General features: G+C 42.8%; 1 protein-coding gene across 1 annotated transcript in view; it reads left to right on the forward strand.

Moving 5' to 3' along the window:
• Positions 1-25,595, forward strand: part of abat (4-aminobutyrate aminotransferase) — a 79,833-nt gene that overhangs the window by 45,795 nt on the left and 8,443 nt on the right. Inside the window, exons 3-13 of the mRNA XM_079519401.1 lie at positions 1,053-1,248; positions 5,281-5,378; positions 5,540-5,569; positions 13,641-13,758; positions 20,540-20,589; positions 20,774-20,854; positions 21,954-22,046; positions 22,829-22,891; positions 23,466-23,529; positions 24,528-24,676; positions 25,241-25,378. Of these exons, the coding sequence (XP_079375527.1) occupies positions 1,179-1,248; positions 5,281-5,378; positions 5,540-5,569; positions 13,641-13,758; positions 20,540-20,589; positions 20,774-20,854; positions 21,954-22,046; positions 22,829-22,891; positions 23,466-23,529; positions 24,528-24,676; positions 25,241-25,378 (954 nt within the window). The 5' untranslated portion in view covers positions 1,053-1,178. The remainder of the gene's footprint in view (positions 1-1,052; positions 1,249-5,280; positions 5,379-5,539; positions 5,570-13,640; positions 13,759-20,539; positions 20,590-20,773; positions 20,855-21,953; positions 22,047-22,828; positions 22,892-23,465; positions 23,530-24,527; positions 24,677-25,240; positions 25,379-25,595) is intronic.

Consider the following 25,595-nt stretch of genomic DNA (forward strand, 5'->3'; position numbering starts at 1 on the left):
AGGCATTGCTGCCTGATCATTAACGCTCGTTCTGCTGTAGTGATGGCGTTTTGGTCTCATGCATATAGCATTAATCACTGTATCACACTTTGAAACTCCGGTAACAACATGTAACAGTCCAGTTGGCCACAGGGCGGGCAGCCTTGGAAATGCTGGGTCAACTCAACGACCCAGCATTGTGTGTACTCATACTTTAAGTGACATAAGTGCATATAATCATACGGCCGTGCTTAGGTGGGCGAAAATCAGCATACAGTAAGTGGAACTCTGTAGTGCCGATGACTAATGGTCCAATCCAATTCATGCAGTGAGAAATTCCAATTTCCAAGCCATGTTGAACACAATGTTAAGCACCACAGCACCTTTTGCTCAACCATGCAGACCTCAGTGTGACAGGGTACTTTAGTCATGCCAAATGTTCTTTTCAGACAAACCTTTGACCGTCAAAATGCCATTGGTTGACTCCATTAGGGGTGTAATTAAATTGATTGTTTTGATTACTCCACTGGCATTGTCCATTTTTCAGGCTTTTGCTATACGTAAAGCCTCAGTTTCAGCTCCACAACTACTCATCAGCGCACAAATTACTATGCACAGTTGAGCTCAATGAGTCATGATATCGGTGCTAAATTTCTCTTTTCGGTCTTGAGCTAATTTGAAAGATATTTAAGAATCGAGGTCCTCGACCTCCTGTTGGCGTGCACAATAAATATGAAGCTGATTGACCTCGAGGTGTGCGAGAAGATTAGAAGTAGACATAGGCACGCAGACACACACATTACAGGGGTGAAAAGAAAACATGATCTCCTGGCGGAGATGACAACAGCAGACTGTAACAACGTTGTACACACCGTGACTCACAACTAAACTCCCACACTTCAAGTTCAACAGCACGCCACGGGTTATCTCAGGTTACGTGTGTTGATGAGTGATGGCTTTAGACTAGAGTCTAAAGTCTCTCTCACTCTCTCTCTCACTCTCACTCTCTCTCTGTGTGTGTGAGTCTCTACTATATAACGTATTGTGGACTCCTCTCTCTCCTCTGTGTCTAGGTGACGTGGTGAAGACAGTGGTACTCGAGGACCCTCGGCGCCTGTCCTCTCCTCTCTCTCTCCCTCTGTCTCTCTCTCTGTCACTGCGTCTCTCTCTCCGTGTGTGTTCCGTCACTCCCGGGAGCCATGGCGTCTTCACTGCTCAGCCGACAGCTGGCCTTCTGTCTGCAGAACAACCTCCGTCTCTCTGCTCCAGGTAACTCCTCCGTCACCGTACCTCCGTCACCGTACCTCCTCCATCCCCGTATGTACGCGTACAGTACCTCCACCCTCTCCAAGGCAAGACTCGCTGTGGGTGACCTGCTAATTACACACCTGAGTTTTTTTGTTTTTTTTTGTGAGTTTCAGCCCATTGACTACAAATCAGCCCTACTGTATACTGGTGACCATTTTACTATAAGCATGCAGACGGTGAATAAAGCACGCACATCCGAAATAAAAAATAAATAGAGAAAAAAAAGACCAGAGATGCTGGGTTAGAGAGGCTATACGCTGTTGTATATTTTCAATCCGCTTAAGCATCTGTGTCCTTTTAGTTTTTGCTATTATCTATTCTACGGCTACATTATTATTCTTTTTACAGTTTTTCCCACAAAAACTTGGGTTAGGATTTAAAAGGCGTTTTTTGAATCGGCCTCAGATCTAAATGGGCGTAAAGGAAAACCAATTCTGGATCTACTGTAACCCCCTGCTCCTAAGCCTAGCTACCTTCAAACATCATTAAAAAGGACAATATTGTTGGAGGCGGAGTCGGGTACAATTTGACCAAGCATACCATGATTTTGTTGATATTATTATTATTATAGGTTTTCCCACCTTCTAATAAACACATTTTCAGAGGTATGCAGTTTGCTCGAGATAAGTTATGTAACATTACATTGTCAATTTGTCATTGCTTAAGCAGGGCAGTTATGTAACATTACATTGTCATTGCTTATGCAGGCCAGTGAACTTTATGACGCCTTATACAATTTTGTCATAAAGTTACTGTAAGTTTTCATTGCTTGGTATTGGTAATGTAGTTGAAAGTTGAAAAATCGACACAAAATAGTCACAGGAGAAACAAATGCTTTGCAAATTAAATTAAATTGTCCGTGACTTATTCATGCCGACGTAAATATTGGCCAGAGAAGCAGAACAATTGAACCCGTTTTTACCCTTCAAGACGGGAACCCATTCTGGGGTTCTTGTTGCTATAGTACAGCATATACCAGCATAACATGTTCGCAAGTTTTTTTAATAAATATCTTTTTCAGAAAATTTTGGTCAGGATTTAGAATCATTTTTTAGAATCAGCCTCGGTCCTAAATGGGTGCTGGGTTCATCACCTGTAAGATTCAATGAAAGGCACTGGGACATTGGAAACAAAACAGGAATGAAGCAGTAATGTCACTGGTGATTTCTAGTAAATGTGCTGAAATCGACCAGCATGCTACTTTAAAGGTCATGTCAAGGCCTGTGTGTTTGTTAATGAATGACAGAGAGAGAGAGAGGTTGACAAGTGAAAGTAATTTAGATAGCATGCTATTCCATCCAGGTGTCTTGTTTACCTGGTGCAGATTGTTATTTCAGCTAGGTCAGCTAAATACCTACCGTTTGTAAATCGTCAGTGACATGGCAGGCCGGTCAGGTCATAGAATGTCTTAATAAAACGTGTGTGTGTCTGTAGCGGGTAAAGAAACACACAGAACCAGTTCATGCCACACATACAATAAGTCACATTAGAAAATGAGGAGTGTGACTATGCTGACTCTACAGTGTATATAAATTATCCCATTTATAGGCCTGACGTCGAAATAAAAAAGAAAGTCTTCTGAAAGATTATATATTCAAAGATTTGTGCCGCATTTTCACGATTTTTCAAAAATAGCAGACCTTCAAGCTCGTAGCGCGCCACTCGGTGGCGCGCTATGAGCTTGTAGATCTGCTATTTTTGAATAGCTTAAGTATAACATAATGCTTAGTTAAAACACCAAAAGGGGTTCCCGTTCAGAATGGGTTATAGTCCTCGCCTCGATTAGTCGACTACCAATATCTCTAAGTCGAATCTTTTTATTAACTATAATAATATTAAATAATATTATATATATATATATTATTATACAGGGGCGACTGTGGCTCAAGAGGTAGAGCAGGTCGTCCAATGATCCATGGGTTGGCGGTTCGAATCCCGGCTCCTCCTGTCTACATGTCGAAGTGTCCTTGGGCAAGACACTGAACCCCTAATTGCTCCTGATGTGCTAGTTGGTGCCTTGCATGGTTTCCGCCGCAATCGGTGTATGAATGTGTGTGTGAATGGGTGAATGTAATGCACAATCTATGTAAAGCGCCTTGGATAAAGGCGCTATATAAATGCACCATTTACCATTTACCATTTAATATTATGATTCAACTGAGAGATTGTAGAAGACAAAGAAAAGGTGTGTGTGTGTGTGTGTGTGTGTGTGTGTGTGTGTGTGTGTGTGTGTGTGTGTGTGTGTGTGTGTGTGTGTCTGTGACTGTGTGCGTGTCTGTGTGCATGCGCGTGTGTGTGTGTGTTGGCTCCTGGCCAACAGTGTACATCCATCCAGGCCAGGGAACATAGCCTCGGAAACCCAGACATTTTTATTTCCAGGGAGAAGGAAAAAAAAGTCTGGGGCCGAGTCCACTTCAATTCGGCATACAGTTGCGCAAACGTCGCTCACTCTCTGCTGATTTCTGATCGTCTGCACCTTTGTTACATTGACACACACGCACACACGCACTCCTCGCTCTCTCTCTGTCACTCTAATTAATTAGTCTTATGTCCTCAGCTGCGCCTAGTTTCTCCCGGCGGATCCTGCCGGGAGCTGCCTATGCCATAGAGAGCATAGGTGAGTTCTCCAGCCCAGGGGGAACGTGACTTCCTCTCTCTGGGAGGTCTATGGCTGTCTGTACACCCTCTGTGGAAGCTCTGCTACGTCCTAGTCAATGATCTACTTAAGTTACTACACTATAGCACGTTCCACGCCGGTTAGATCCAGAACACAGCACGCGCTTTGATCGCTTCTTATTGGTCTGTTTGTCTGTCTGTTTTGAGGCGTGGTGGATCCTGTCACTGCACGTGCACATGATAATGGTTCTCAATGTGAGTGACAATAAGGCCATGTTACCAGCTCAAATCGGATTTTGTGTCTCATCCAGATTGTGGAGTGGATGTTTATGCAACACATTGATTGATTGATTGATTGATTGATTGATTGATTGATTGATTGATTATTGATTTATTTACATTTTGCAGTACATTTCAAGTAAAACTCAATACAAAAACTGTTAACTGTGAGTGGACGACACCATAAAGCATTACACTTGTTTACAATAGGGCCCACCGCTTTCAATTCATCAAAACATTTAGAGACGTACGAATATACACTTCTATATAGACAAAAACAGGAAATCATCATAGAGGAGGTAAAAAGGGGAAAAAAACATATACAGTGAGGGGGAAAAGGGGTAGCCTGGTTAATAAACCAGACCGAATCAGCCGTTGGCAAAAAAAAATTGCCTACCGTGTTGTGTGATATTAGTCTGGCTTATTAGCCAGGCTAGAAAAGGGGTGGGTGGGGGATTCAGATTTTACGGACCCCCACACGGAGTTGCACCACTCACTCAGTTCACACGGGTGTGATTTTTTTTGTGCTATTTTTGACTGTTAATTGGAATGTTGGGTTTTTATAACAGAGACAGAGACTGAATCCGTCTCTGATGAACATTTCTGGAGGGAACAGCAGGCATCTCTCTGGATAATCTGTAATGTCTTGTGATGGTCGTCACCGGAATCAGAGAGGATTTGTTTTCAGCTCGTTTCTCTCTGCTTCCAGGTGTACTCAATCAAGCTGATTGTTACGCACACGTCGTCTCTGTCGGGTGGAAACCTCATTATGTCCAACTCTGTCACTTTTCAGGATTCAAATTCAAAAGTAGCAGATCTATAAGCTCAAGACGACGTGTCGCTTTGTGCCACATTTCCAACTTGTGGATCTGCTGCTTGTGATGCTTTTGTGTGCCGCTGTAGTATGACCAAGTAGGGTATTCATTTACAGGGGGAAAAAAAACACGATAAGCAAAAACATGTAGACAGTATGTTCTGTCTGACAGCAACGAGATGTTTATGAGTGCATGTTTATTCATTGACACATCCAGCCCCCCCCCCCCCCCCCCCCCTCACAGCCTCCAGATAAATCAGTAAGGTAACATCCTGTGTCCACAGCCTCCAGATATGTCAGTAAAGTGGCGCCCAAGGCTCAGATGGACTTTGAGTACGATGGTCCCTCCATGAAGACACAGGTCCCTGGGCCACGGTCACAGGTAACACGCACGCACACACGCACGCACGCTTGCTCGATACTGTACATTTGCCTTTCAAGGTTGATTTTACTTAGCAGAAACTCACAACTGTCTCTCTCTGTCCTGTGTCCATATTTCTCTCTCTGTCTCTCTCTCTCTTTTTCTGCATTATCTTTACTCAGGCGCTGACTAAACAGCTGGGCGAAATCCAGGTAAGACACAAAGGGTGTGTGTGTGTGTGCGTGTGCGTGTGCGTGTGCGTGTGCGTGTGTGTGTGTGTGTGTGTGTGTGCGTGTGCGTGTGCGTGTGCGCGTGCGCGTGTGCGTGCGTGCGTGCGTGCGTGCGCGCATGTGCAGTGGCCCCGGGGTAGAGTGGCCGGTAGATCAGCCGGATGGGAACTGCAAAGTTCCCAGTTCGAACCCGGGCTCCCCCAGAGTCAATGTCGAAGTGTCCTTGAGCAAAACTCTGAACCCCTAATTGCTCCCGATGTGCAGGTTGGTGCCTATAGTTGCATGATTTCCTCCGCCATCGGTGTATGAATGTGTGTGTGAATGGGTGAAGGTAATGCACAATCTATGTAAAGCACTTTGGATAAAAGCGCTATTTGAATGCGCCATTTACCATTTAGTGTTGTTGTCATGCTGCATCATTGTATTATACAGTCAGGATCTGCTGGTTTTATCCGGATTTGAACCCCAGTGCAGTGCAGTGTTCCCTCGGGGAGGAAAGCGTCAGTGAATCCTCGCTATGCAGTCTGGCCCCCGCCAGGCTATAGTGTTGTCATGCTGCATCATGGTTATAATACAGTATATCTCATGGTTTTATAAGGATTTGAACCCCAGCCAGACTCACTGTGCTGCCTCAGCTTGTAGCAGCAGAAGCAGCAGTACGGTTGTAGTTATAAGTAAAGTAAGTACAGTTACTCAAGTACTGTACTTAAAGCTGCACCACCATGCAACTTTCTTGTTCTATACCCTGTGTGGAATGTTTTACCACTGAGCCAATAGAGCCTGCTTGCTTGCTTGATCAGGGCATACATTGAATGTTGCCCTTCAGGTCAAAATGCACGTGTGTCAAACCAGAAACATGGTGATGTCAAAGGTCACCTAGCCACGGGATCTAAAATGTCTCAATAGAAGGGCAGGGAGACCAAATACAACCACCCCTCTGAGATGTAGTGGAGTAAGTATAATAAAGTATAATATATAAAACAAATCACACCCATGTGAAGTGAGGGGCGCTCTTATCATCATACATCATCAGTCGCATTCCGGGCCAATCACTTTTTGCGTCTTCACTTTCATTTCCGTGGCTCAGCCAATCAAATCATCGCTATGGGGTACACACGCACACACAAAGGTGGGCATAGGAGGGGCTATCGCCCTAAAAATACTCAGATAAAGTAAGAGCACTTCAGAATTGTACTTAAAAGGATTCCTGGCTAATAAGACAAATGTGCCTTAAAACATTATACTTGCCCTCTATAACTAAAATTACAAAATAAAAACACATGAAACATATTTTATTTCTTTCATAAATAGAGAATGTTTCACTCAATAGGGACTGCTCCTGTCGCAGGTTGATGATGTCATATGTCCATGTGTGGTCCAGGGTAGGCTAATAAAAACAACGTAATGCTTCCTAAGGTTAATATGAGCATCAAAGCAATACTAAATACTTTTTTTTTTTTTTAAAAGGCACTTTAAAAATAACTTTTCTAGTCTGCTCTGAAGAAGGCCGTTTGCCGAAACGCGTCGGCGTTCTCAAATAAACACGAGGAATTGCATCTGAGCCAGTCTTGTATATCTTGTATTCCTTGAAGTTCATGGTGTTATTGTGAACGCAGTGAGCATTTACTGAGACCCAGCAGATCATGTCTGTCTGTGTGTCTGTCACGCTGTAACACCACCCGCCCGCCACCAGAGGGCGCAGCTGTATCACACACAAAAACACACGTGCACACACACGCGCACACACACACACACACACACACACACACACACACACACACACACACACACACACACACACACACACACACACAACAACTTAACTTAAAAAAACTTTACTTTAAAAAAAAAACTTTACTTAAAAAAAAAAACTTTACTTAAAAAAAAAACTTAAAGAGAATAAACTTAAAGAGAAAAAACTTAAAAAGAAAACTTAACTTAAAAAAAAAACTTAACTTAAAAAAAAACTTAAAAAGAAAAAACTTAAAGAAAAAACTTAAAAAAAACGTAACTAATTTATTCTAATTTATTCTAATTTAAAAAAAACTTAACTTAAAAAAAAACTTAAAAAGAAAAAACTAATTTATTCTAATTTACGAGCTGCGTTCGCTTCCCGCGTTCACGCGTCTTACTTGTATTGCTACTGTTGCTCAAGTAAAGCAGCAGAGCACTGCAGCTCTCACAGCGTGCAGTGAAGATACTGCATGTCTGGCAGCACGTCAGGGTCAAACAAGGACAAGGCTTTTCCTTTCCAAGAAGGAGCCGTGGCTCTGCAGCTTGACACAGCTGTGTTTCAACGGAAATTTCCCCAACCACTTAACCCGTTCAGGCCTGAAATTAAAAAAAAAAATGTCTTCAAAATCCTGACAGTTTTCTGAAAAACCTTATGTTTCTGTATCAGTGGTGTTCAATATTTCATGTCAAGGACCCCAAAGATTATATGTAATATGCCCCCCCATCTGAAAATATGTTGTTCCATGGGGACCATCCCCAGAAGCAAAGATTTGAGTTAAAATGTTCACTCTGTAATAATATATATTCAAAGATTTGAAGCACATTTTCATGATTTTTCAAAAATGGCAGACCTACATGTTCATAGCGCGGCACTCGGTGCTGCGCTATGAGCTTGTAGATCTGCTATTTTTCAATAGCTAAAGCACCCAAAATGGGTTAACCCATTAAGACCTAAAATCCTGACAGTTTTCTAGAAACACCCTATATGTTTGTACAGTATATCAGTGGTGCTCAAAGTTTTCCATGTCAGGGACCCCCAAAATGATATGCATTTGGCTTCAGACCCCAATCTCAAAATATTGTGTTCCAAGCACCACACAGAAGCAAATATTTGAGTTAAAAGCATTCGCTGTGAAAGAATACAGTATATATATTCAAAGATTTGTGCTACATGGTCGCAAAAAACCCCGGCAGATCTACAAGCTCATAGCGCGGCAGTATAGGGTGACTGTTGCATAGTAATTCAAACAGTATGGCCTAAATGTAAACATTAACCAGATGAACCCCAGCATCCCTGTCCCCTATTCTTGGGGGCGAGCATTCGGCTATTAGATCGACTATAGCAGAATTGTATAGATCGGCTAATTTCGGCAAAGAGAGAGAGAGAGCGTACGTGCGTGCTTGCTGCATGCTTGGTTGTGACCTTATTCCTTGATCTATACACTGTTACTCATTTTGCCTTTGCACGGTACACACTTACGTTATGTAACCCTTGACTGGCTGTGTGTGCGTGTGCGTGTGTGTGTGTGTGTGTGTGTGTGTGTGTGTGTGTGTGTGTGTGTGTGTGCGTGTGCGTGTGCATGTGCGCGTGCGCGTGTGTGTGCATACATACATTTGGAGAGGGGGATGTGAAGTATACAGCGTACATTGGCCAAGCGTTGCAGTGCATTATTATTGTCATCTCTGTCGGGCGGAAACCTCACGTGTCCAAAACTGCTCCTTTTCAGGCTTCAAAAGCATCAAAAGTAGCAGATCTACAAGCTCGAAATGCGTCGCCTCGTGACACATTTCGAGCTTGCATATCTGCGTTAATTTTTTTTTACGAAAGAAAAATACAAAAACGAATGAAATATGGAGATAAGAGGTTTCTGGCCGACAGCAGCGACGTGCGCATCATGTGTAAGGGCATTATGTTGATCCAGTGAAGCAGTTTGAGCTGTAGAAAGGTGTGCTCGGTAGAGCGCAAACCTTCGCCACGAGGCATGTCCTAGTAATATATTGCACAAAGCAAAAAACGGTGTGTCTCTCTCCCCCCATTATCTGCACAGTTATGTTAGTGTAGTATAGGCACGCAACAGGAACCCATGTACTGCAACAGCCATTTACAGTTGGGTGCCACCGATATTGTCCCTTATCATTTGACCCATTTAGGCCTGACCTCAAAATTTAAAAAAATCCTTCTAAATCCTCCAGTTTTCTGAAATAAATATTTTCACGATTTTTCAAAAATAGCAGACCTACAAGCTCGTAGCGCGCCACTCGGTGGCGCGCTATGAGCTTGTAGATCTGCTATTTTTCAATAGCTAAATTATAACAATGTTTAAAACACCAAAAGGGGTTCCCGCCCAAAATGGGTTAACTGTCCTTTTGCGCAGATCACGCAAACCTCAGCAAAAAGAAAAGGACAATATCGATGGCCTCCAACTGTACCTGCTGAAAGCCTCCTCATACCCCCAGTGCCCCCACACACCACCATAACATCCCCTCCCCCCTCCCCTTATCCAGTGGCTAAAACTAAAGCCTAATTATGCAAATTGTACAAATTGTATGCAACTTAAAAGGGCTAAAAGTAGCATGTGATGGATGATGTAATCACAATTTGAGCCTTTTGTTAACCCATTTTGGACTGAGGTCGATTAAAAAAACATTTTTTTTCTGAAAACCATGTTTCTATGTCAGTGGTGCTCAACCTTTTTCATGTCAAGGACCCCCATAATTATCTCTATTGGGCCACGGACCCCCATCTGAAAATATGTCGTTCCAGGGACCCCTCAGAAGCCAATATTTTAGTTAAAAATGTTCGCTCTGAAATATATATTCAAAGATTTGTGCCACATTTTCACGACTTTTCAAAAATAGCAGATCTACAAGCTCGTAGAGCACCACTCGGTGGCGCGCTATGAGCTTGTAGATCTGCTATTTTTCAATAGCTAAATTATAACATAATGTTTAAAACACCAAAAGGGGTTCCCGCCCAAAATGGGTTAAAATAAAATGTGCCTGTATAGTGGAAATGGCGTAGCGGTGCCACAATGGGTTTCGTATTATGTTTCGTTGGCAGTTTTGTTACAGGTGTGTTGCAATGTGTCATGGCAGGACAAGCAGGGGTAATGATGAATATGCTGTACACGAATGGATCATTACAGATGCAAGCTTGCGTGAAATCCGTCTGCTTGCATGTTTGTTGTTTTTGCGAGGTGTGCTGGTGTACCGTGTGCATGGAGAGCTGGGATCGTTCTCAAGCTGAGACTGGTTGACAAACGTCTTTTGGATAGATTGGATAGGTTTAAACCATTCTGGGCAGAACCCCTTTCGGTGTTTTAAGCATTATGTTATGCTTTAGCTATTGAAAAATTGCAGATCTACAAGCTCGTAGCGCGGCACCGGGGGTGCCGCGCTACGAGCTTGTAGGTCTGCAATTAATTGTGAAAATGTGGCGCACATCTTTGAATATATATTCTTTCAGAGCGGACATTTTTTAACTCAAATCTTTGCTTCTGGGGTGGGTCCATGGAACAACATATTTTCAGATGGTGGTCGGCGGCCAGTTACATATATTGTTGGGGGTCCTTGACATGAAAATGTTTGAGAACGACTGACATGGAAACATAGGGTTTTTCAGTCATGATTTACAAGACATTTGTAGAATCGTTCCCAGGTCTAAATGGGTTCAAGAAGATGTATGGGACACTGAGGGCAGAGTAATAAATAATGGCAAAGGTTCCATGATTCCAGAGTAAATATGTCCCTGAGAAGGGAGAAGAAATACTGGTATTATTATTATTCTGCAATAAATAATATTCATGGAATAGCCATTTTCCCTCTCAAGAAAATAAGTCTCCACTGAAAGATTTAATCTGATTGATTGAACTGAGAAGCACTTTACTTCTTTGCTTTACCTTAGTGAGAAAGAATCACAGGAATTCAGAGGGAACTTGAACTCTTCCCATTACAGTAAGAGTAGCTTAACATATTAACGTAGGCGCTTAGGCATGCCTTATCAAGTTCCAGAAGGTAATGTCATGTAATGCTATGCAATGCAAGGTAATGCAAGTTATGCAACACAGCTCAAGTCTGATCAGCCGCTACTCCTGCGTAGTCAGACAACTATTCCACAATCCCCGAATGCTATATAGAGTTTGGAGCTGTTCACGAAATATTTTAAAATCACTTTACACTTTATTTATTTTTTTCATTTCCATTTCAGCTAGGCAGCAAGCTCAAAAGATATATAGGCTATGATTCGAGCTGTTGTGTGGAAATAATAAAAAGGTAAAATGTAAATAGTAAAATGAGGAAAATGAGAGTGGTATTCCCCTTTGCAGTACTTGGAGTAAATGCATTTACCGTAGTTAAGTTCCACCACTGTCAGGAGCCACGGGTTCGTTTTAAACCTGCCACACATGTCAGGAGCCACGGGTTCGTTTTAAACCTGCCACACATGTCAGGAGCCACAGGTTAGTTTTAACCTGCCACACATGTCAGGAGCCACAGGTTAGTTTTAACCTGCCACACATGTCAGGAGCCACAGGTTAGTTTTAACCTGCCACACATGTCAGGAGCCACAGGTTAGTTTTAACCTGCCACACATGTCAGGAGCCACAGGTTAGTTTTAACCTGCCACACATGTCAGGAGCCACGGGTTAGTTTTAACCTGCCACACATGTCAGGAGCCACGGGTTAGTTTTAACCTGCCACACATGTCAGGAGCCACGGGTTAGTTTTAACCTGCCACACATGTCAGGAGCCACGGGTTAGTTTTAACCTGCCACACATGTCAGGAGGCGCCACAGGTTAGTTTTAACCTGCCACTCATGTCGGGAGCCACGGTGAGTTTTAACCCAGCCACGGGTTATTGTAACCACCGGCGCATGTTGGGAGCGACAGTGTTTTGACGGACTAATGCCTGTGACTCTTAGTATGTCTACCCAACGTACGCACCCCGCTATTAAAGTGGTTTTGGACATAATGAGGTTTCCACCCGACAGCGAAAATATCTATTTAGACGTGATGATTAGAGCTGTGTAATTAATGACCGACGTCCTACCATTTCCTTTGGCTTTAGATTATAAAGCTGTGTCACGCAGCGTGATCTCTGTTGGTTTGAATCCGAGTGGAATAGTATGAGAGTGCATGGCGACACTATAGCGTTGACTCCCATTGTAACAATGGAATGCGGAAGTGCTCATTCTATCTCAATGGGATAGTTCCAATGTTCGGAACTATAGCCCATAGGCACCCGCTTTGCGGCGAGATCAAAGCGTGTCCCCACTCTCTTACTATTCCACTCGGGTTTGAATCATGGAGGATGTGTTCGTATAATGCTACACAGTGAAATCCTATAGGTGTGGTTGATTGATTGATTGATTGATTGATTGATTGATTGATTGAATGATTGAATGAATGAATATTTTACTAGTCAAAAATCTAAACTGCACGGAGGTACAGTAAAACACTTACCGGTAAGAGGCTAAAAGGAAAACAGAAAAAACGAAGAAGAACAAAAGGTCCTGTGGAATTGTTTCCATTGTGGTCCCATGTATTCAGCAAGCTTAGAATATTCATCATCAACTACAAACCACTCAGTTCCATGTTAAGAGATATGCGTCCTCCATCATGTCACCACAGTTCCATGTTCATTGTTTACCCATTCTGGGCGGGAACCCCTTTTGGTGTTTTAAGCATTATACTTTTAGCTATTGAAAAATAGCAGATCTACAAGCTCATGGCGCGGCACTGAGTGCCGCGCTACAAGCTTGTAGATCTGCTATTTTTGAGAAATCGTGAAAATGTGGCGCAAATCTTTGAATATATATTCCTTCAGAGCGAACGTTTTTAACTCAAATCTGAGGGATTCCTGGAACAAGATATTTTCAGATGGGGGGTCGGTGGCCGATTACATATCATTTTGGGGTCCATGAAATATTGAGCACCACTGACATAAGGTGTTTCAGAAAACTGTCAGGATTTAGACGTCAGGCCAAAATGGGTTAACCCATTTTGGGCGGGAACCCCTTTTGGTGTTAGCATTATGTTATGCTTTAGCTATTGAAAAATACCAGATCTACAAGCTCATAGCACGCCACCGAGTGGCGCGCTACGAGCTTGTAGGTCTGCTATTTTAAAAAAATCAAAGAACGACTGACATAGAAACATAGATTTTTCAGAAAACTGTCAGGAGGTAGAAGACATTTTTAGAATCTGATCTCAGGTCAAAATGGGTTAAGAGATATACTGTATGTCCTCCATCATGTCACCACAGTTCCATGTCAATAGAGATATACTCCATGTCAGTTGCGTGCGCGTCTCCCCTCCTCAGAACGTGGCGGCCATCAACTTCTTCTGCAACTACGAGGAGAGCAGAGGGAACTATCTGGTGGACGTGGACGGAAACCGCATGCTTGACGTCTACACTCAGATCTCCTCCATTCCAATCGGTGAGCCGTTTCATTCTTTATGTTTGTGTACTCTTAAAGACATATAGTTGGTAGTGATATAGGATATATTAAAGATACGTTTTAATGTATTTCCTACCTGGAATTCGAACACAGGTCGCCCTCCACACATGACAGACCACACATATACCGCTAATTGATATGTGGACTTTTGAGTGTGTGGCGCTCTCTGACAAGTTTTAGAGGGAAGGAATACGTGATGCTACGGGTGAAAAGAAGTTCTCTGCATAGTGTATTGCCCAAAGCGACACTCGAGGCAAAACAACAATACAAACATACAACGCCCCCATTTAGGGGCTGTGCACAATGCTAGGAATGGATAGACGCTTTTTACAGAGCCAGCTTTAGTCTGGATGCAATGGACTGAACACAGAGAGATCAAGACCTTGTCAGCGAAGTGGTGCTCGTGCGTGCGTGCGTGCGTGCGTGTGTGCGTGCGTGCGTGCGTGCGTGCGTGCGTGCGTGCGTGTTGTATCTTGCAATACACTCCTGTGAAGACAGCACTTGGGGTTAGACTGAGGCTACAGCTGTGGAGTTATTGATGTAGGTCAAATGAAGGTCTCTCTCTACCTAGCCACATACAGAACGGAACGATGCACTCCCTCTGATTGGCTGTCGACGTGGCAACGGCAGACTTTTCTGTGATCTGTTAAAGTGCTGCCATAGTAACGCAACGGTTGCCCGGGAGACCAGAATTGAGATTTGCTGTGGCGGTCATGAAGGCCGTGATTCTGTGGTGCACAAATACAGTCACAGGCACGCACGCACGCACGCACGCACGCACGCACGCACGCACGCACGCACGCACGCACGCACGCACGCACGCACGCACGCACGCACGCACGCACGCACGCACGCACGCACGCACGCACGCACGCACGCACGCACGCACACACACACACACACACACACACACACACACAGTCATGTGCACGCACACACACAGGGCCAGGTGGCAATGAGGCATAATTGGACGCTCAAACATTGTTATAAACATCAAATCAGACTCTGATTAACCGACTCTATCAAGAGAGTGTAATAGGTCACTTTGACACACACACACACACACACACACACACACACACACACACACACACACACACACACACACACACACACACACACACACACGCTCCCTCACTCACTCACTCACTCACAGTTATAAACAGACTGTGCCAGTCTGGTCCAGCGAGATTAGATTAGCTTCCAGGTTCATATCTCCTGTCGTCCTCTCTCCCTCACATCATCATATCTGGTCTCTTCGAGTTAATTACTTGAAGGAAACCTGTGTGCGTGTGCGCGAGTGCATGCGCACATGAGTGCATGTGTGTGCACATGCATGCGCTCTTCTTGAACACTGCAGGTCTCGGCCAACATGACTTGTGGTTAGGCTGGTCAGCTTGTAGCATTGAGACAATCAATGGATTGTTGGGAGGTGGAGATAGATTAGAAAGTGTGTTTATGTGTGAGCTGTGCTGTACAATGTGCAGGGTTCTTGGTTTTTAGAAATAAATAAGTGACTGATATCTGGGTTAACCTACACCAACTCTGCATCAAAGTTATAAAAAATGCAATTATATATTACATAAAATATATTTTAAAATATCTTTACAGAGACGATATATATATATTTGTTTCATAACTAGTATATATTGGCGGTGTAAAGACATTTTAAAATATATTTGCGCAAACGTGATTGACAGCTCCCGCTAATCGGATTTCGGGAGGTGTAGTTCCAGACTTTATATAGCATCCGGCGATTGTGGAATAGAGTACCACAGACGAAAAACAGTCTAAGTCCAAATTTCAGACTGACCCCTCCACGAAAAGGCCTCGTTGTCCTGACCCCTTATCTATCATTTATACATTATGGATCAATAGTGTGGACTTAGACTGTTTTTCGTCTGTGGCATTCTGGCTACGTCTCAGCAGGGAATATAGTGACTCTATAGGCAGTACCAGTATAACATGTGCACTCATTGTACTGTTCTCCCTGTTTTTAGCTGACATGTTCACATCGTCTTACACTCTTTCAGTTATCTCTCTCTCTCTCTCTCTCTCTCTCTCTCTCTCTCTCTCTCTCTCTCTCTCTCTCTCTCTCTCTCTCGTTTCCCCTACTCGCTGTATCACTCTAGAGGACCTGGAACACTGAGATAAAGCCATACTGTAATGAGTATGCCCGCCTGTGCCCATGTGTGTGTGCGTGCGTGCGTGCGTGCGCAGACAGACAGACAGATTTGCCCCTCCAGCATAGAACATGGCCTCCATTGGAATCCAAAGCTCTAGGCGTATTTCCTCTCTCTCTCTCTCTCCCTCTCTCTCTCTCTCTCTCTCTCTCTCTCTCTCTCTCTCTCTCTCTCTCTCTCTCTCTCTCTCTCTCTCTCTCTCTCTCTCTCTCTCTCTCTCTCTCTCTCTCTCTCTCCCTCTCTTTCTTGGTTAAAGCGATAACATGATAATGAAGGTCAAATTATGCCATCAAAGTTGGCCTGGTTCCTAGAAAGCTGCTATTCTCCGGTTGAGTAACTCGTTACTATTGCACCTGCTGCTATCACCCACAACACTTTCACACCAAAGCGTTTCACCTTTGCACTTTGTTTTCATACCGTGGTATCTCTGTAGGGTGAAGCTCTTGTTTACGCCTAATTCTAAATGACGGAGCGGTTGTGCAAAGACCCGCCCGGCAGCACTGTTTAATGCAATTTATTTGTGCGAGTGTTTTTTGTTGAATTACTCATGACAAAGTTGTAAAAGTCAACATTATGTATGTCCATAAAATAAGCGAGCAGCACGTGCAGACAATACACTAGTTCTTTCTTTCGATCATTATTATTATTATTATTATTATTATTATTATTATTATTATTATTATTATTATTATTATTATTATTATATTTTCACAATCTGATACAACGCCGGCTAGCCTACTTTCTAATGTTTTGATAATTCGCACGACAGATGTTTGCATATGACAGTAGAGTTTCAAACTAGTGTTAGTGTAGTGCGTTTTCTATCCTCACAAATAAATAATAATTTTGAACAATCAGGCTTTCATATCTCAACTGATTTTGTCCTCATCGTGATGTCATCAATGTCACCCTACTTTGTATAATTCCTCCTCTTCTTCAGTCTTCAGTTCCAAATGTGCATTTCCACTTTGTTTACAATGTCCACCATTGTTGATTTTCCAAGCTGGCATGGAATGGAAACAAGCCTGGTTTGATCTACTGTAGCATCAGTATTATAATGACTCAAATATTAAATAATCTGCATATCAGCACCCCCACCACCTCAGGACATTGTGGTATTGCAGCTAAAACTGCTTTCAAAGTCCAGAAATAAATGACAAGGACTGGTTATATCAGAGTGGTGATTGAGGCTCAAACCATTAGAAATAACTTTGAGGGACATAGACAATACGATATTAAAAGCAGTTTTAAAATGCATGTTATTTGTGCTTTAAGAAGAAGATGATCAGGTAATATAATTGTGAAAAACAATAACAACAAATGATTGAAACAAAGAACTAGTGAATAGTTTGCTAGCGTGCTGCTTGTTTATGTTATGGATATACATACTTTACAACTTTGTCATGAATAATTCAACAAAAAATACTTTACACGCACAAATAAATTGCATTATAGAGTGCTGCCGGGCGGGTCTTTGCGCAACCGCTCCGTCATTTAGATATATGCGTTGTTTACAGCCTGGTTTGAGAAGCTAGACTTTTTTTTATTTATTTTTATCCCACGATTTTGTAACCCATTTTTCACCCCTGTGTCAATTATCTAATGTGATCCTGGGCTCTACACACACCCTCCGCCAACCTAGTCCCCATATATGGGGGACATGGGGAGAGCAACGGACTTGAACTCATGCTTCCTTCATGCCTGAGTGTCCAAGTTGCTCCTTTGCACCTGACAGGGGGGAGTTTCCCTGGTTGGACGTAGCGTCCTTCCCCCTCCTTCAGGCGCCCCGGCTGGCCAGGGGGAGGCATTTGTTGACTTTTAAAAATGTCTTTCCACTAGTTGATAAACGGTGAACTGAATGACCTGGTGACCTATACAGTAGGAGTACGTGCAGTGAGTCTTATCTTGAGTCTTATCTTGTCTCTTATTAGCGGGCAGAGATCTGAGAAAATAATACTTTGTGGCATCCCTCATCTGTAAACATGAAGATAAGATTGTCAGTTGGTGTGCACTAGTTTGACGTGGATAAGCTAGATGTTTTGTAGACACACTTTGATCTCGCCGCAAAGCGGGCGCTATGGGCTATAGTTCCAAACATTGGAACTATCCCATTGAGAATGAGTACTTCCACATTCCATTGTTACAATGGGAGTCAACGCTAGTGTCGCCTCTTACTAGATTACTCTGGGTATGCTATGGTACCCAAAGCGGTCAAGTGTTAACATCCCCATACAATTGCACATGCAATTGGAGACATGCACCTTGCTATGTATTTGCATTGAGGCTAGTGCCCTCTGCTGATGGAAGTAGGGATAGCACTGCAGGTTTTTCTTTTTTATGTAAGGTGCATAATGTAACCTTTACATCTATTATTTATGTCTTATAAGTTATAATCGCCTCAAAGAGCAACAACGGTCAACTGTATATGTTCTGAATTTGAAGGAATTAAATAGGGGAACATGAGTCATAGATATATATATAATAGAGTCACATGAAACATAACAACACATTATGCAACTATAATTAGACTCAAGAAAGACGGAGGTGGTCAGGACTCGATAATTAACCACTCTCAACCTGCCATCTCTACTTTGGGCTAAACATTATAGAGCGTCGCAGTCCCGCCCCCTACCATGGCCCAGGAAATGAATCCCAATGCATTTTTCCCATAGACATTTCAAAAAGTATTTATTTAAAGACGGTTACGCCGCGGACAAAGCCAACTCGAGTCGTGACAACTCAACACAAACAATATTTTGGACCAAACAAATAATTACAAAGAAGAAAAACAACAAAGAAAGTGTAAGTGATCTTACGTGGTTGGATTAAAAACAATGCACTGTCTGTAAACCAGGCCAGGTTTTCAATGTACTGTCTCTACTCTCTATACTCTCTCTATCTCCAAACACATCGATAGGCGGGGAGGCTCTTCTCCCCTCCACAAAGTGCCATCAACGCGTCTACTCGCTGGATGTAAATTCACCGGAGACTACCAAATCTGACATTACACCCGATTTAAGTCCAGGGGGTCTATAGTCTATTAAAGTCCATACATACTGTAGAGCCACACTCTGTTTAAAGTCTGTGCGTGTGTGAACGTGACTTATCTCTCATTCCCATGGAGCACTGCTGCTGCACACATGTAAGATTCATCATCTTCAGGGTGGCTACTGGCTATAGAGAGGCCTCCTGGTGATCAGAAGTTCACTGGTTCCCTCCCACCTGGCCCAGCCGGGGCGCCTGATTGGAGGGGAAAGGAACTGGTCGGAATAACGTGTTCCTTCCATGCGCTATGTCCGGCCGGGGAAACTCCCGTCCCCGTCCCCGTCCCCCCCATCAGGTGAAAAGAAGCAGCTTGGACTCCTCATGCATAGAAGGAAGCATGAGGTCAGTCCGCTGGTTGGCAAAGGAAGTGTAGCGCCCAGGATTACATGATTAGATCATTGATATTGGGTGAAAAAATGGGTTGCAACTTGCAAGTTCACTGGTTCAGCCCTCTGTTCTCCCATATATGTGACCAATCAAGTGTCCCCGAGCAAGATCTGCTTGTGACTTAACCCCTAATAGAGCGTCGCAGTCCGACGAGGGCACCAGGATTTTTTTTTTTTTTTTCAAAAATCATCAACATGGTGAATCACATCTTGATGATGTCATCAAGATGTAATTCACAATGTTAATGATTTTTTTTCAGACCTCCAGTTCTAGGAAACACAGAATGGGGGGGGACTTTTTTTAAATTATTTCCACGCAACAGCTCTAAGGTATATTAATAATGACATAGTCAAATTTTGAAAATGAGTGGTATTCCCCTTTAAGCCTCGGACGAAGCCAACAGCCGAGTTGGCAAATCATGACAATAAACACATTTTTTGGGGCCGAACAAATAATTCGAAAGAAGAAAAACTCTTTAAAAAAAGTGTTTTTTTGTCTTCTTCTTCTTTCTAATTATTTGTTCGTCCCAAAAAAATGTATTGTCATGATTTGTCAACTCGGCTGTTAACCCATTCTGGACGGGAACCAGTTTTGGTGTTTCAACTAAGCATTATTTAGCTATTGAAAAATAGCAGATCTACAAGCTCATAGCGCGCCACTCGGTGGCGCGCTATGAGCTTGTAGATCTGCTATTTTTTTTAAATCGTGAAAATGTGGCACAAATCTTTGAATATATATTCTCTCAGAGCGAACGTTTTTCTTATTTCGACACCTTTAAATAAATGCTTTTGGAAACGTCTATGGGGAAAATGAATGGTGAATTATTTCCTGGTGCCCTCGTTGTTCTGAGACTGCAACGCTCTAGATAGCTCCCCTCCCGAGTGCTCGTCTGAGCAATTAAGCCAGCAGCTGGTTCAATACAGGAAAGTAAAACCTCCTGCTGTATGTACTATATAGCTTTCACTCCCGCGTTTCACATGTACACTTTGAAATGAACGTGGAGTTTGATATCAGTCACAGGCAGCAGCTCAACAGAGAAGTGATGATACAGTAAGCATGATGTGGCATTGTGGCAATGAGAGGATAGATTCCCATTTCTAATGTATCTCTCTCTCTCTCTCTCTCTCTCTCTCTCTCTCTCTCAGGTTACAATCATCCCAGCCTCCTGCAAGTAATGGCCAATCCCAGCAACCTGGTATGTAATTATCTCCCACTAATACATCATCAAAGTCATTATTTATAGCAAGAGAAGCTTGTCCAATTCCACTTGTACTCAGTCAACCGTGCGCGCGCGCGTGCGTGTGTGGTGTGCGTGCGTGCGTGCGTGCGTTTCCACAGTTCTTCCTCACTTTCTGTGTTTTTCGGTGTCTTTCTTTCAGAGTGCTTTCGTGAATCGGCCAGCTCTTGGTATCCTCCCACCCGAGAGCTTTCCAGACAAACTCTCAGAAAGTCTCATGTCGGTCAGTAAAACACACGCACGCACACACACACACACACACACACACACACACACACACACACACACACACACACACCGGCGCGCGCAACCTTTGTTATAGCCCCCTACTCTTAACCACTTTAGCCTAGGGTTGGGATCGGGAACTGGAGGAAGCAGAGGAACCGGATCCAACATTGAGGAACTGGAATCGGTTCCATCACATTTTGAACCGTTTCCAGAACTGGTTTTATCACACTGTCAAGATTTTTATTTTTTTGACATATTGCTTTTTAATCTAAAAAACATTTATTTATTTTTTGCCCAAGACGTCCACACTGACGTTTTGGGCACAACACGCAGGGTAAAACCAAAGACGTCCACAGACATCTTGGGCACACAATAAATATACTGTATATAGCTGGTTATGGACTTCATGTCTGCTCTATGTACAATTAAAATAGGACAACCATAACTCTGAGAGCATACACATGGATGTGTACACTCCCAGAGTTACATGTAAAGTTACATGTGTAAGTTCCATTTGGAACTCCCTTAACCCATTTATAGGCCTGACGTAGAAAAATAAAGTTCGCTCTGAAAGAATATATATTCAAAGATTTGTGCAGCATTTTCACGATTTTTCAAAAATAGCAGACCTACAAGCTCGTAGCGCGCCACTCGGTGGCGCGCTACGAGCTTGTAGATCTGCTATTTTTCAATAGCTAAAGTATAACATGATGCTTAGTTAAAACACCAAAAGGGGTTCCTGTCCATAATGGGTTAAATAACCCAGAGGGTCCCTGAACCTCTCTTTGAGCACCACTACAAATATATGTACTGTGGTTGTAATGCTGTGTGTATGATTATTTTTAATACACAACTGTTTACTGGTAGCATAGGTGCATAATTATTGCACAATGTATTTTAAAGCAAACATTTTTTGTTTGTCTCACAGACAAAAAAACGGTAGATGGACACATTTAATTTCGTTTCACTTAATTATTCACAAGACATATATTGTTTGAATGGCAGCGATTCAGGGCTGGAGCTGCAGGCTAACAAAAAGGTCTCTCTTCCTCCTCCTCTCCTCTCATCTGTGTTCGTCTCCCTCCCTGTGCCAGGTGGCTCCCAGAGGGATGAGTCGGGTCCAGACCATGGCCTGTGGCTCCTGCTCAAACGAGAACGCCTACAAAGCCATATTCATCTGGTATAGGGTGAGTGTGTTGATAGCCTACAAAGCAGTGTTGTTTTTGGCAGCACATTTTTATTTTAGTTTTAGTCATAGTCTCTTGAATAGCTTTCATTTAGTTTTAGTCACATTTTAGTCACCTGGAATGTTTTAGTGTTAGCCTAGTTTTAGTCGACTAAATATCATACGATTTTAGTCGACTAAATCTGCAGTTGATTTAGTCGACTAAAATGTATTTTGCCGGGCCTTGATGCCGTCGTAATGGCTCATTTTTCACTTGCTGAAAGTATTTTCAGCATGCAACCAAGTGTAAAATGACTTATACTGGATCTCTTGTCCACTAGTCCCTCCTAACATTTTAGTCTAGCTTTTATTTGTTGACGAAATTGTTTTTATTTAGTTTCCATTTAGTTTTCGTCAGTGGAAAAAGGTAGTCGACGAACATTTTTCGTCTTAGTTTTAGTCGACGAAATCAACACTGCTACAAAGCCATATTCACCTAGTATTGGGTGAGTATGAGCATCTTGATAGCAGTGTTCATTATTTTTTATCAACCAAAACTATGACGAAAACATGTTTGTGGACTACCTTTTTTCACTGACAAAATAATAACTAGGCTATGATGACTGCAACTAGTATTGACAATTTTGTCAACAAATAAAAATGTGGACGAGAGACCCAGTACAACAACACTCAGAATCAGAAGTAATGTCACGTTGACTTTTCCAAGCCTGTGCATCTACTATTGTTTGTGTTCAAGAATGTCTTGTTAAACCGCAAAAAAAAGATGTGCGTGTTTTGTTGCAGAACAAGGAACGAGGGCACGGTGAGCCTAGTGAATTAGAATTGGAGTCCTGCATGGTCAACCAGGTGAGTTTCATGCTTCAACTGCCTAAATATGTCCCAAACCGCCCCCTAAGGTCTTCCACTGCTGGCCTGCTCGCTTTGCCTAAAAAAATGGCAACTAAAAAATACGGGGAAGCAGCTTTTTGCTTCTACGGGCCGACGGCGTGGAACAAACTCCCACTGTACCTTCGACAGGCAGCCTCTGTAGACATTTTTAAAGCACAGCTCAAGACCCACTTCTACACTCTTGCTTTTAATTGATTTGTTTTTTTAATTTCTTTTGTTATTCATGTCCTCACTGTATTGCATTACTGCTCTTGTTTTTTTAATGTTTATGCCTTGCTTTTCTTTTCTTTTTTTCTCTCTTCATTGCTCTGTAAAGCACTTTGAGCTGCATTTCATGTCATGAAAGGTGCTATACAAATAAAGTTGTATTATTATTATTATTAACTGAGAGATGTTGGGTGAAATGGATGGAGGAAATAATAGGCTTTAGATTTGGAGCTGCTCATCTTCACCCATGCTGCAGGCCCTTCAACACCTCATATATAAATATGAATCTGAATATTATCTTATATATCATATCTTTCTGTTCCAGACTCCAGGTTGCCCTGAGCTCAGTATTCTCTCCTTCATGGGAGGATTCCATGGCAGAACAATGGGTGAGTTATTTTCACCGGGTCCACCTGCGTCATGGTCTGTCTGTCTGTCTGTCTGTTCTTGCTAGTTTTCTTGCTTAAAACTCAAAACGTATTTTCAGCATCTGTCTGAAAATGCAGTTTATGTCTGTAGCATGTTCCAGAGAAAGAATGTTTCTAGGTAGTTTACAGTTAAGTGTTTATGTAACAGCTCTGGTTAAATCTTTGAAGGTAGGAAATCTCAAATCATTGCAGGTGTTAAATGCTGCACCACAGTGCCACCCTGTGGCTTTTTCCTGCCATGACCCACATGCAACTGCAACAATGTTCTTCTGTACTGTATCAATTACATTTACTGAATGGTTGGCAACATAATTGTCATATTTTCTGGATTCACAACAAGCAAATAATTATGTCTGATGTATAAATAATTTTTATTTAACTAGTACATTGCAAAAGTAGCATTACTTTTCATGTAAAATGACTTAATTTTTGTGCAACAACTGTAAACATGCTTTCTTGTTTAGAACCTAGCCCGAGTCAACATGTAAAAAAGAAAAGAAAAAGGCTTTCTTTGATGGCATCTTAGGATAGATGTAGACCTATTTGACCTAATTGCCTTCCCTGATGTATTAATGAGCATCAACGACCATCACCTGGGCACAGACACACACAGCTCCCCTCTGCAGTGCTCTACGACTGAAAGTATTTGAATAATTCCAAAGCACTTGAATGTGATGGAATATGATTAAAGCTGAGCTCACATCACACAGACCATAATTCACTAGCCCCTCTAATTATTTTATTTTTTTAATTTATTCATATCGTCTGGATTCATATCGATATGAATCAATTCACGATATATCGTTACATGCCTATTTAACACATGTTACTGAACAGACACTCTACAGCAATGGTTACTATCAGAACATATAGAGCTGCCTATATAATGTAACACTTATTTCTTTAACGGAATAATATCACTTACTCTACCTGTAAGCCAATGCTTGGTACACGTGCAGGTTGTCTGGCCACGACGCACTCCAAGGCCATCCACAAGGTGGACATCCCGTCCTTCGACTGGCCCAGCGCCCCCTTCCCCACCCTCAAGTACCCCCTGGCGGAGCACGAACGGGAGAACGCACAGGAAGAGGCCCGGTGCCTAGAAGAGGTGTGTGCGTGTGCGTGTGTGTGCGTGTGTGCGCGTGTGTGCGCGTGCGTGTGCGTGCGTGCGTGTGCGTGCGTGTGCGTGTGTGTGCGTGCGTGCGTTAGGGCATTCACTTAAAATAAAAAATAAAAACGTTTTTTTTTCTTCTTATCAACTAGTCAACTAGTACCAGCAAGGTTGACTAGTAGATTTACTAGTCGACTAGTAAACTAGTCGACTAGTTGCTTAATGCCCTGCCGTGCGTGCATGTGTGTGTGATGGGGTCACAGTAGCTCAGGAGATGAGTGACGGCCGTCTGGGAACCGGAAGGTCCCTGGTATGAGCCCCGGCTCCTCCTCCCCCCATAAGCACGTTAGTACCTTGCATTGTTGTGTGTGTGTGTGTGTGTGTGTGTGTGTGTGTGTGTGTGTGTGCGTGTGTGTGCGTGCGTGTGAATGGGTGAATGTAATGGACATTATAAAGCACTGAATGAGAAAAAAGGGCTACATAAATGCATTATAGTTTCTAGAATTTCTTCTCGTATGTAATGGAATGAAATATTTGTGTGTGCGTGTGTGTGTGAGACAGACGGAGGATCTGATCGTGAAGTGGAGGCAGAAGGGGAAGCCCGTGGCAGGAATCATCATCGAACCCATCCAGGCGGAGGGCGGAGACAACCACGCCAGTCCCAGCTTCTTCAAGGGCCTCCGCGAGATCGCTGCTAAGGTATAACAACCGTTATGAATTGAAAAAGGTGGACCCATGTTGTAAACAAGTGTAATGCTTTATCAGCGTGTTGTCCACAGTAACAGTGTTTGTATTGAGTTGTGCTTTCGTGTGAAATGTACCAATTCTGCAAACTGTTTTAGGCCTCACTCACACCTTAGACACACGCAAGACACACTTGTGTCCTGTGTCTTCTGTGTGTCATGGCCGCCTCAAT

This window comes from Electrona antarctica, assembly GCF_951216825.1.
Source record: "Electrona antarctica genome assembly, chromosome: 14".
In the NCBI taxonomy this organism is placed as follows: domain Eukaryota; kingdom Metazoa; phylum Chordata; class Actinopteri; order Myctophiformes; family Myctophidae; genus Electrona; species Electrona antarctica.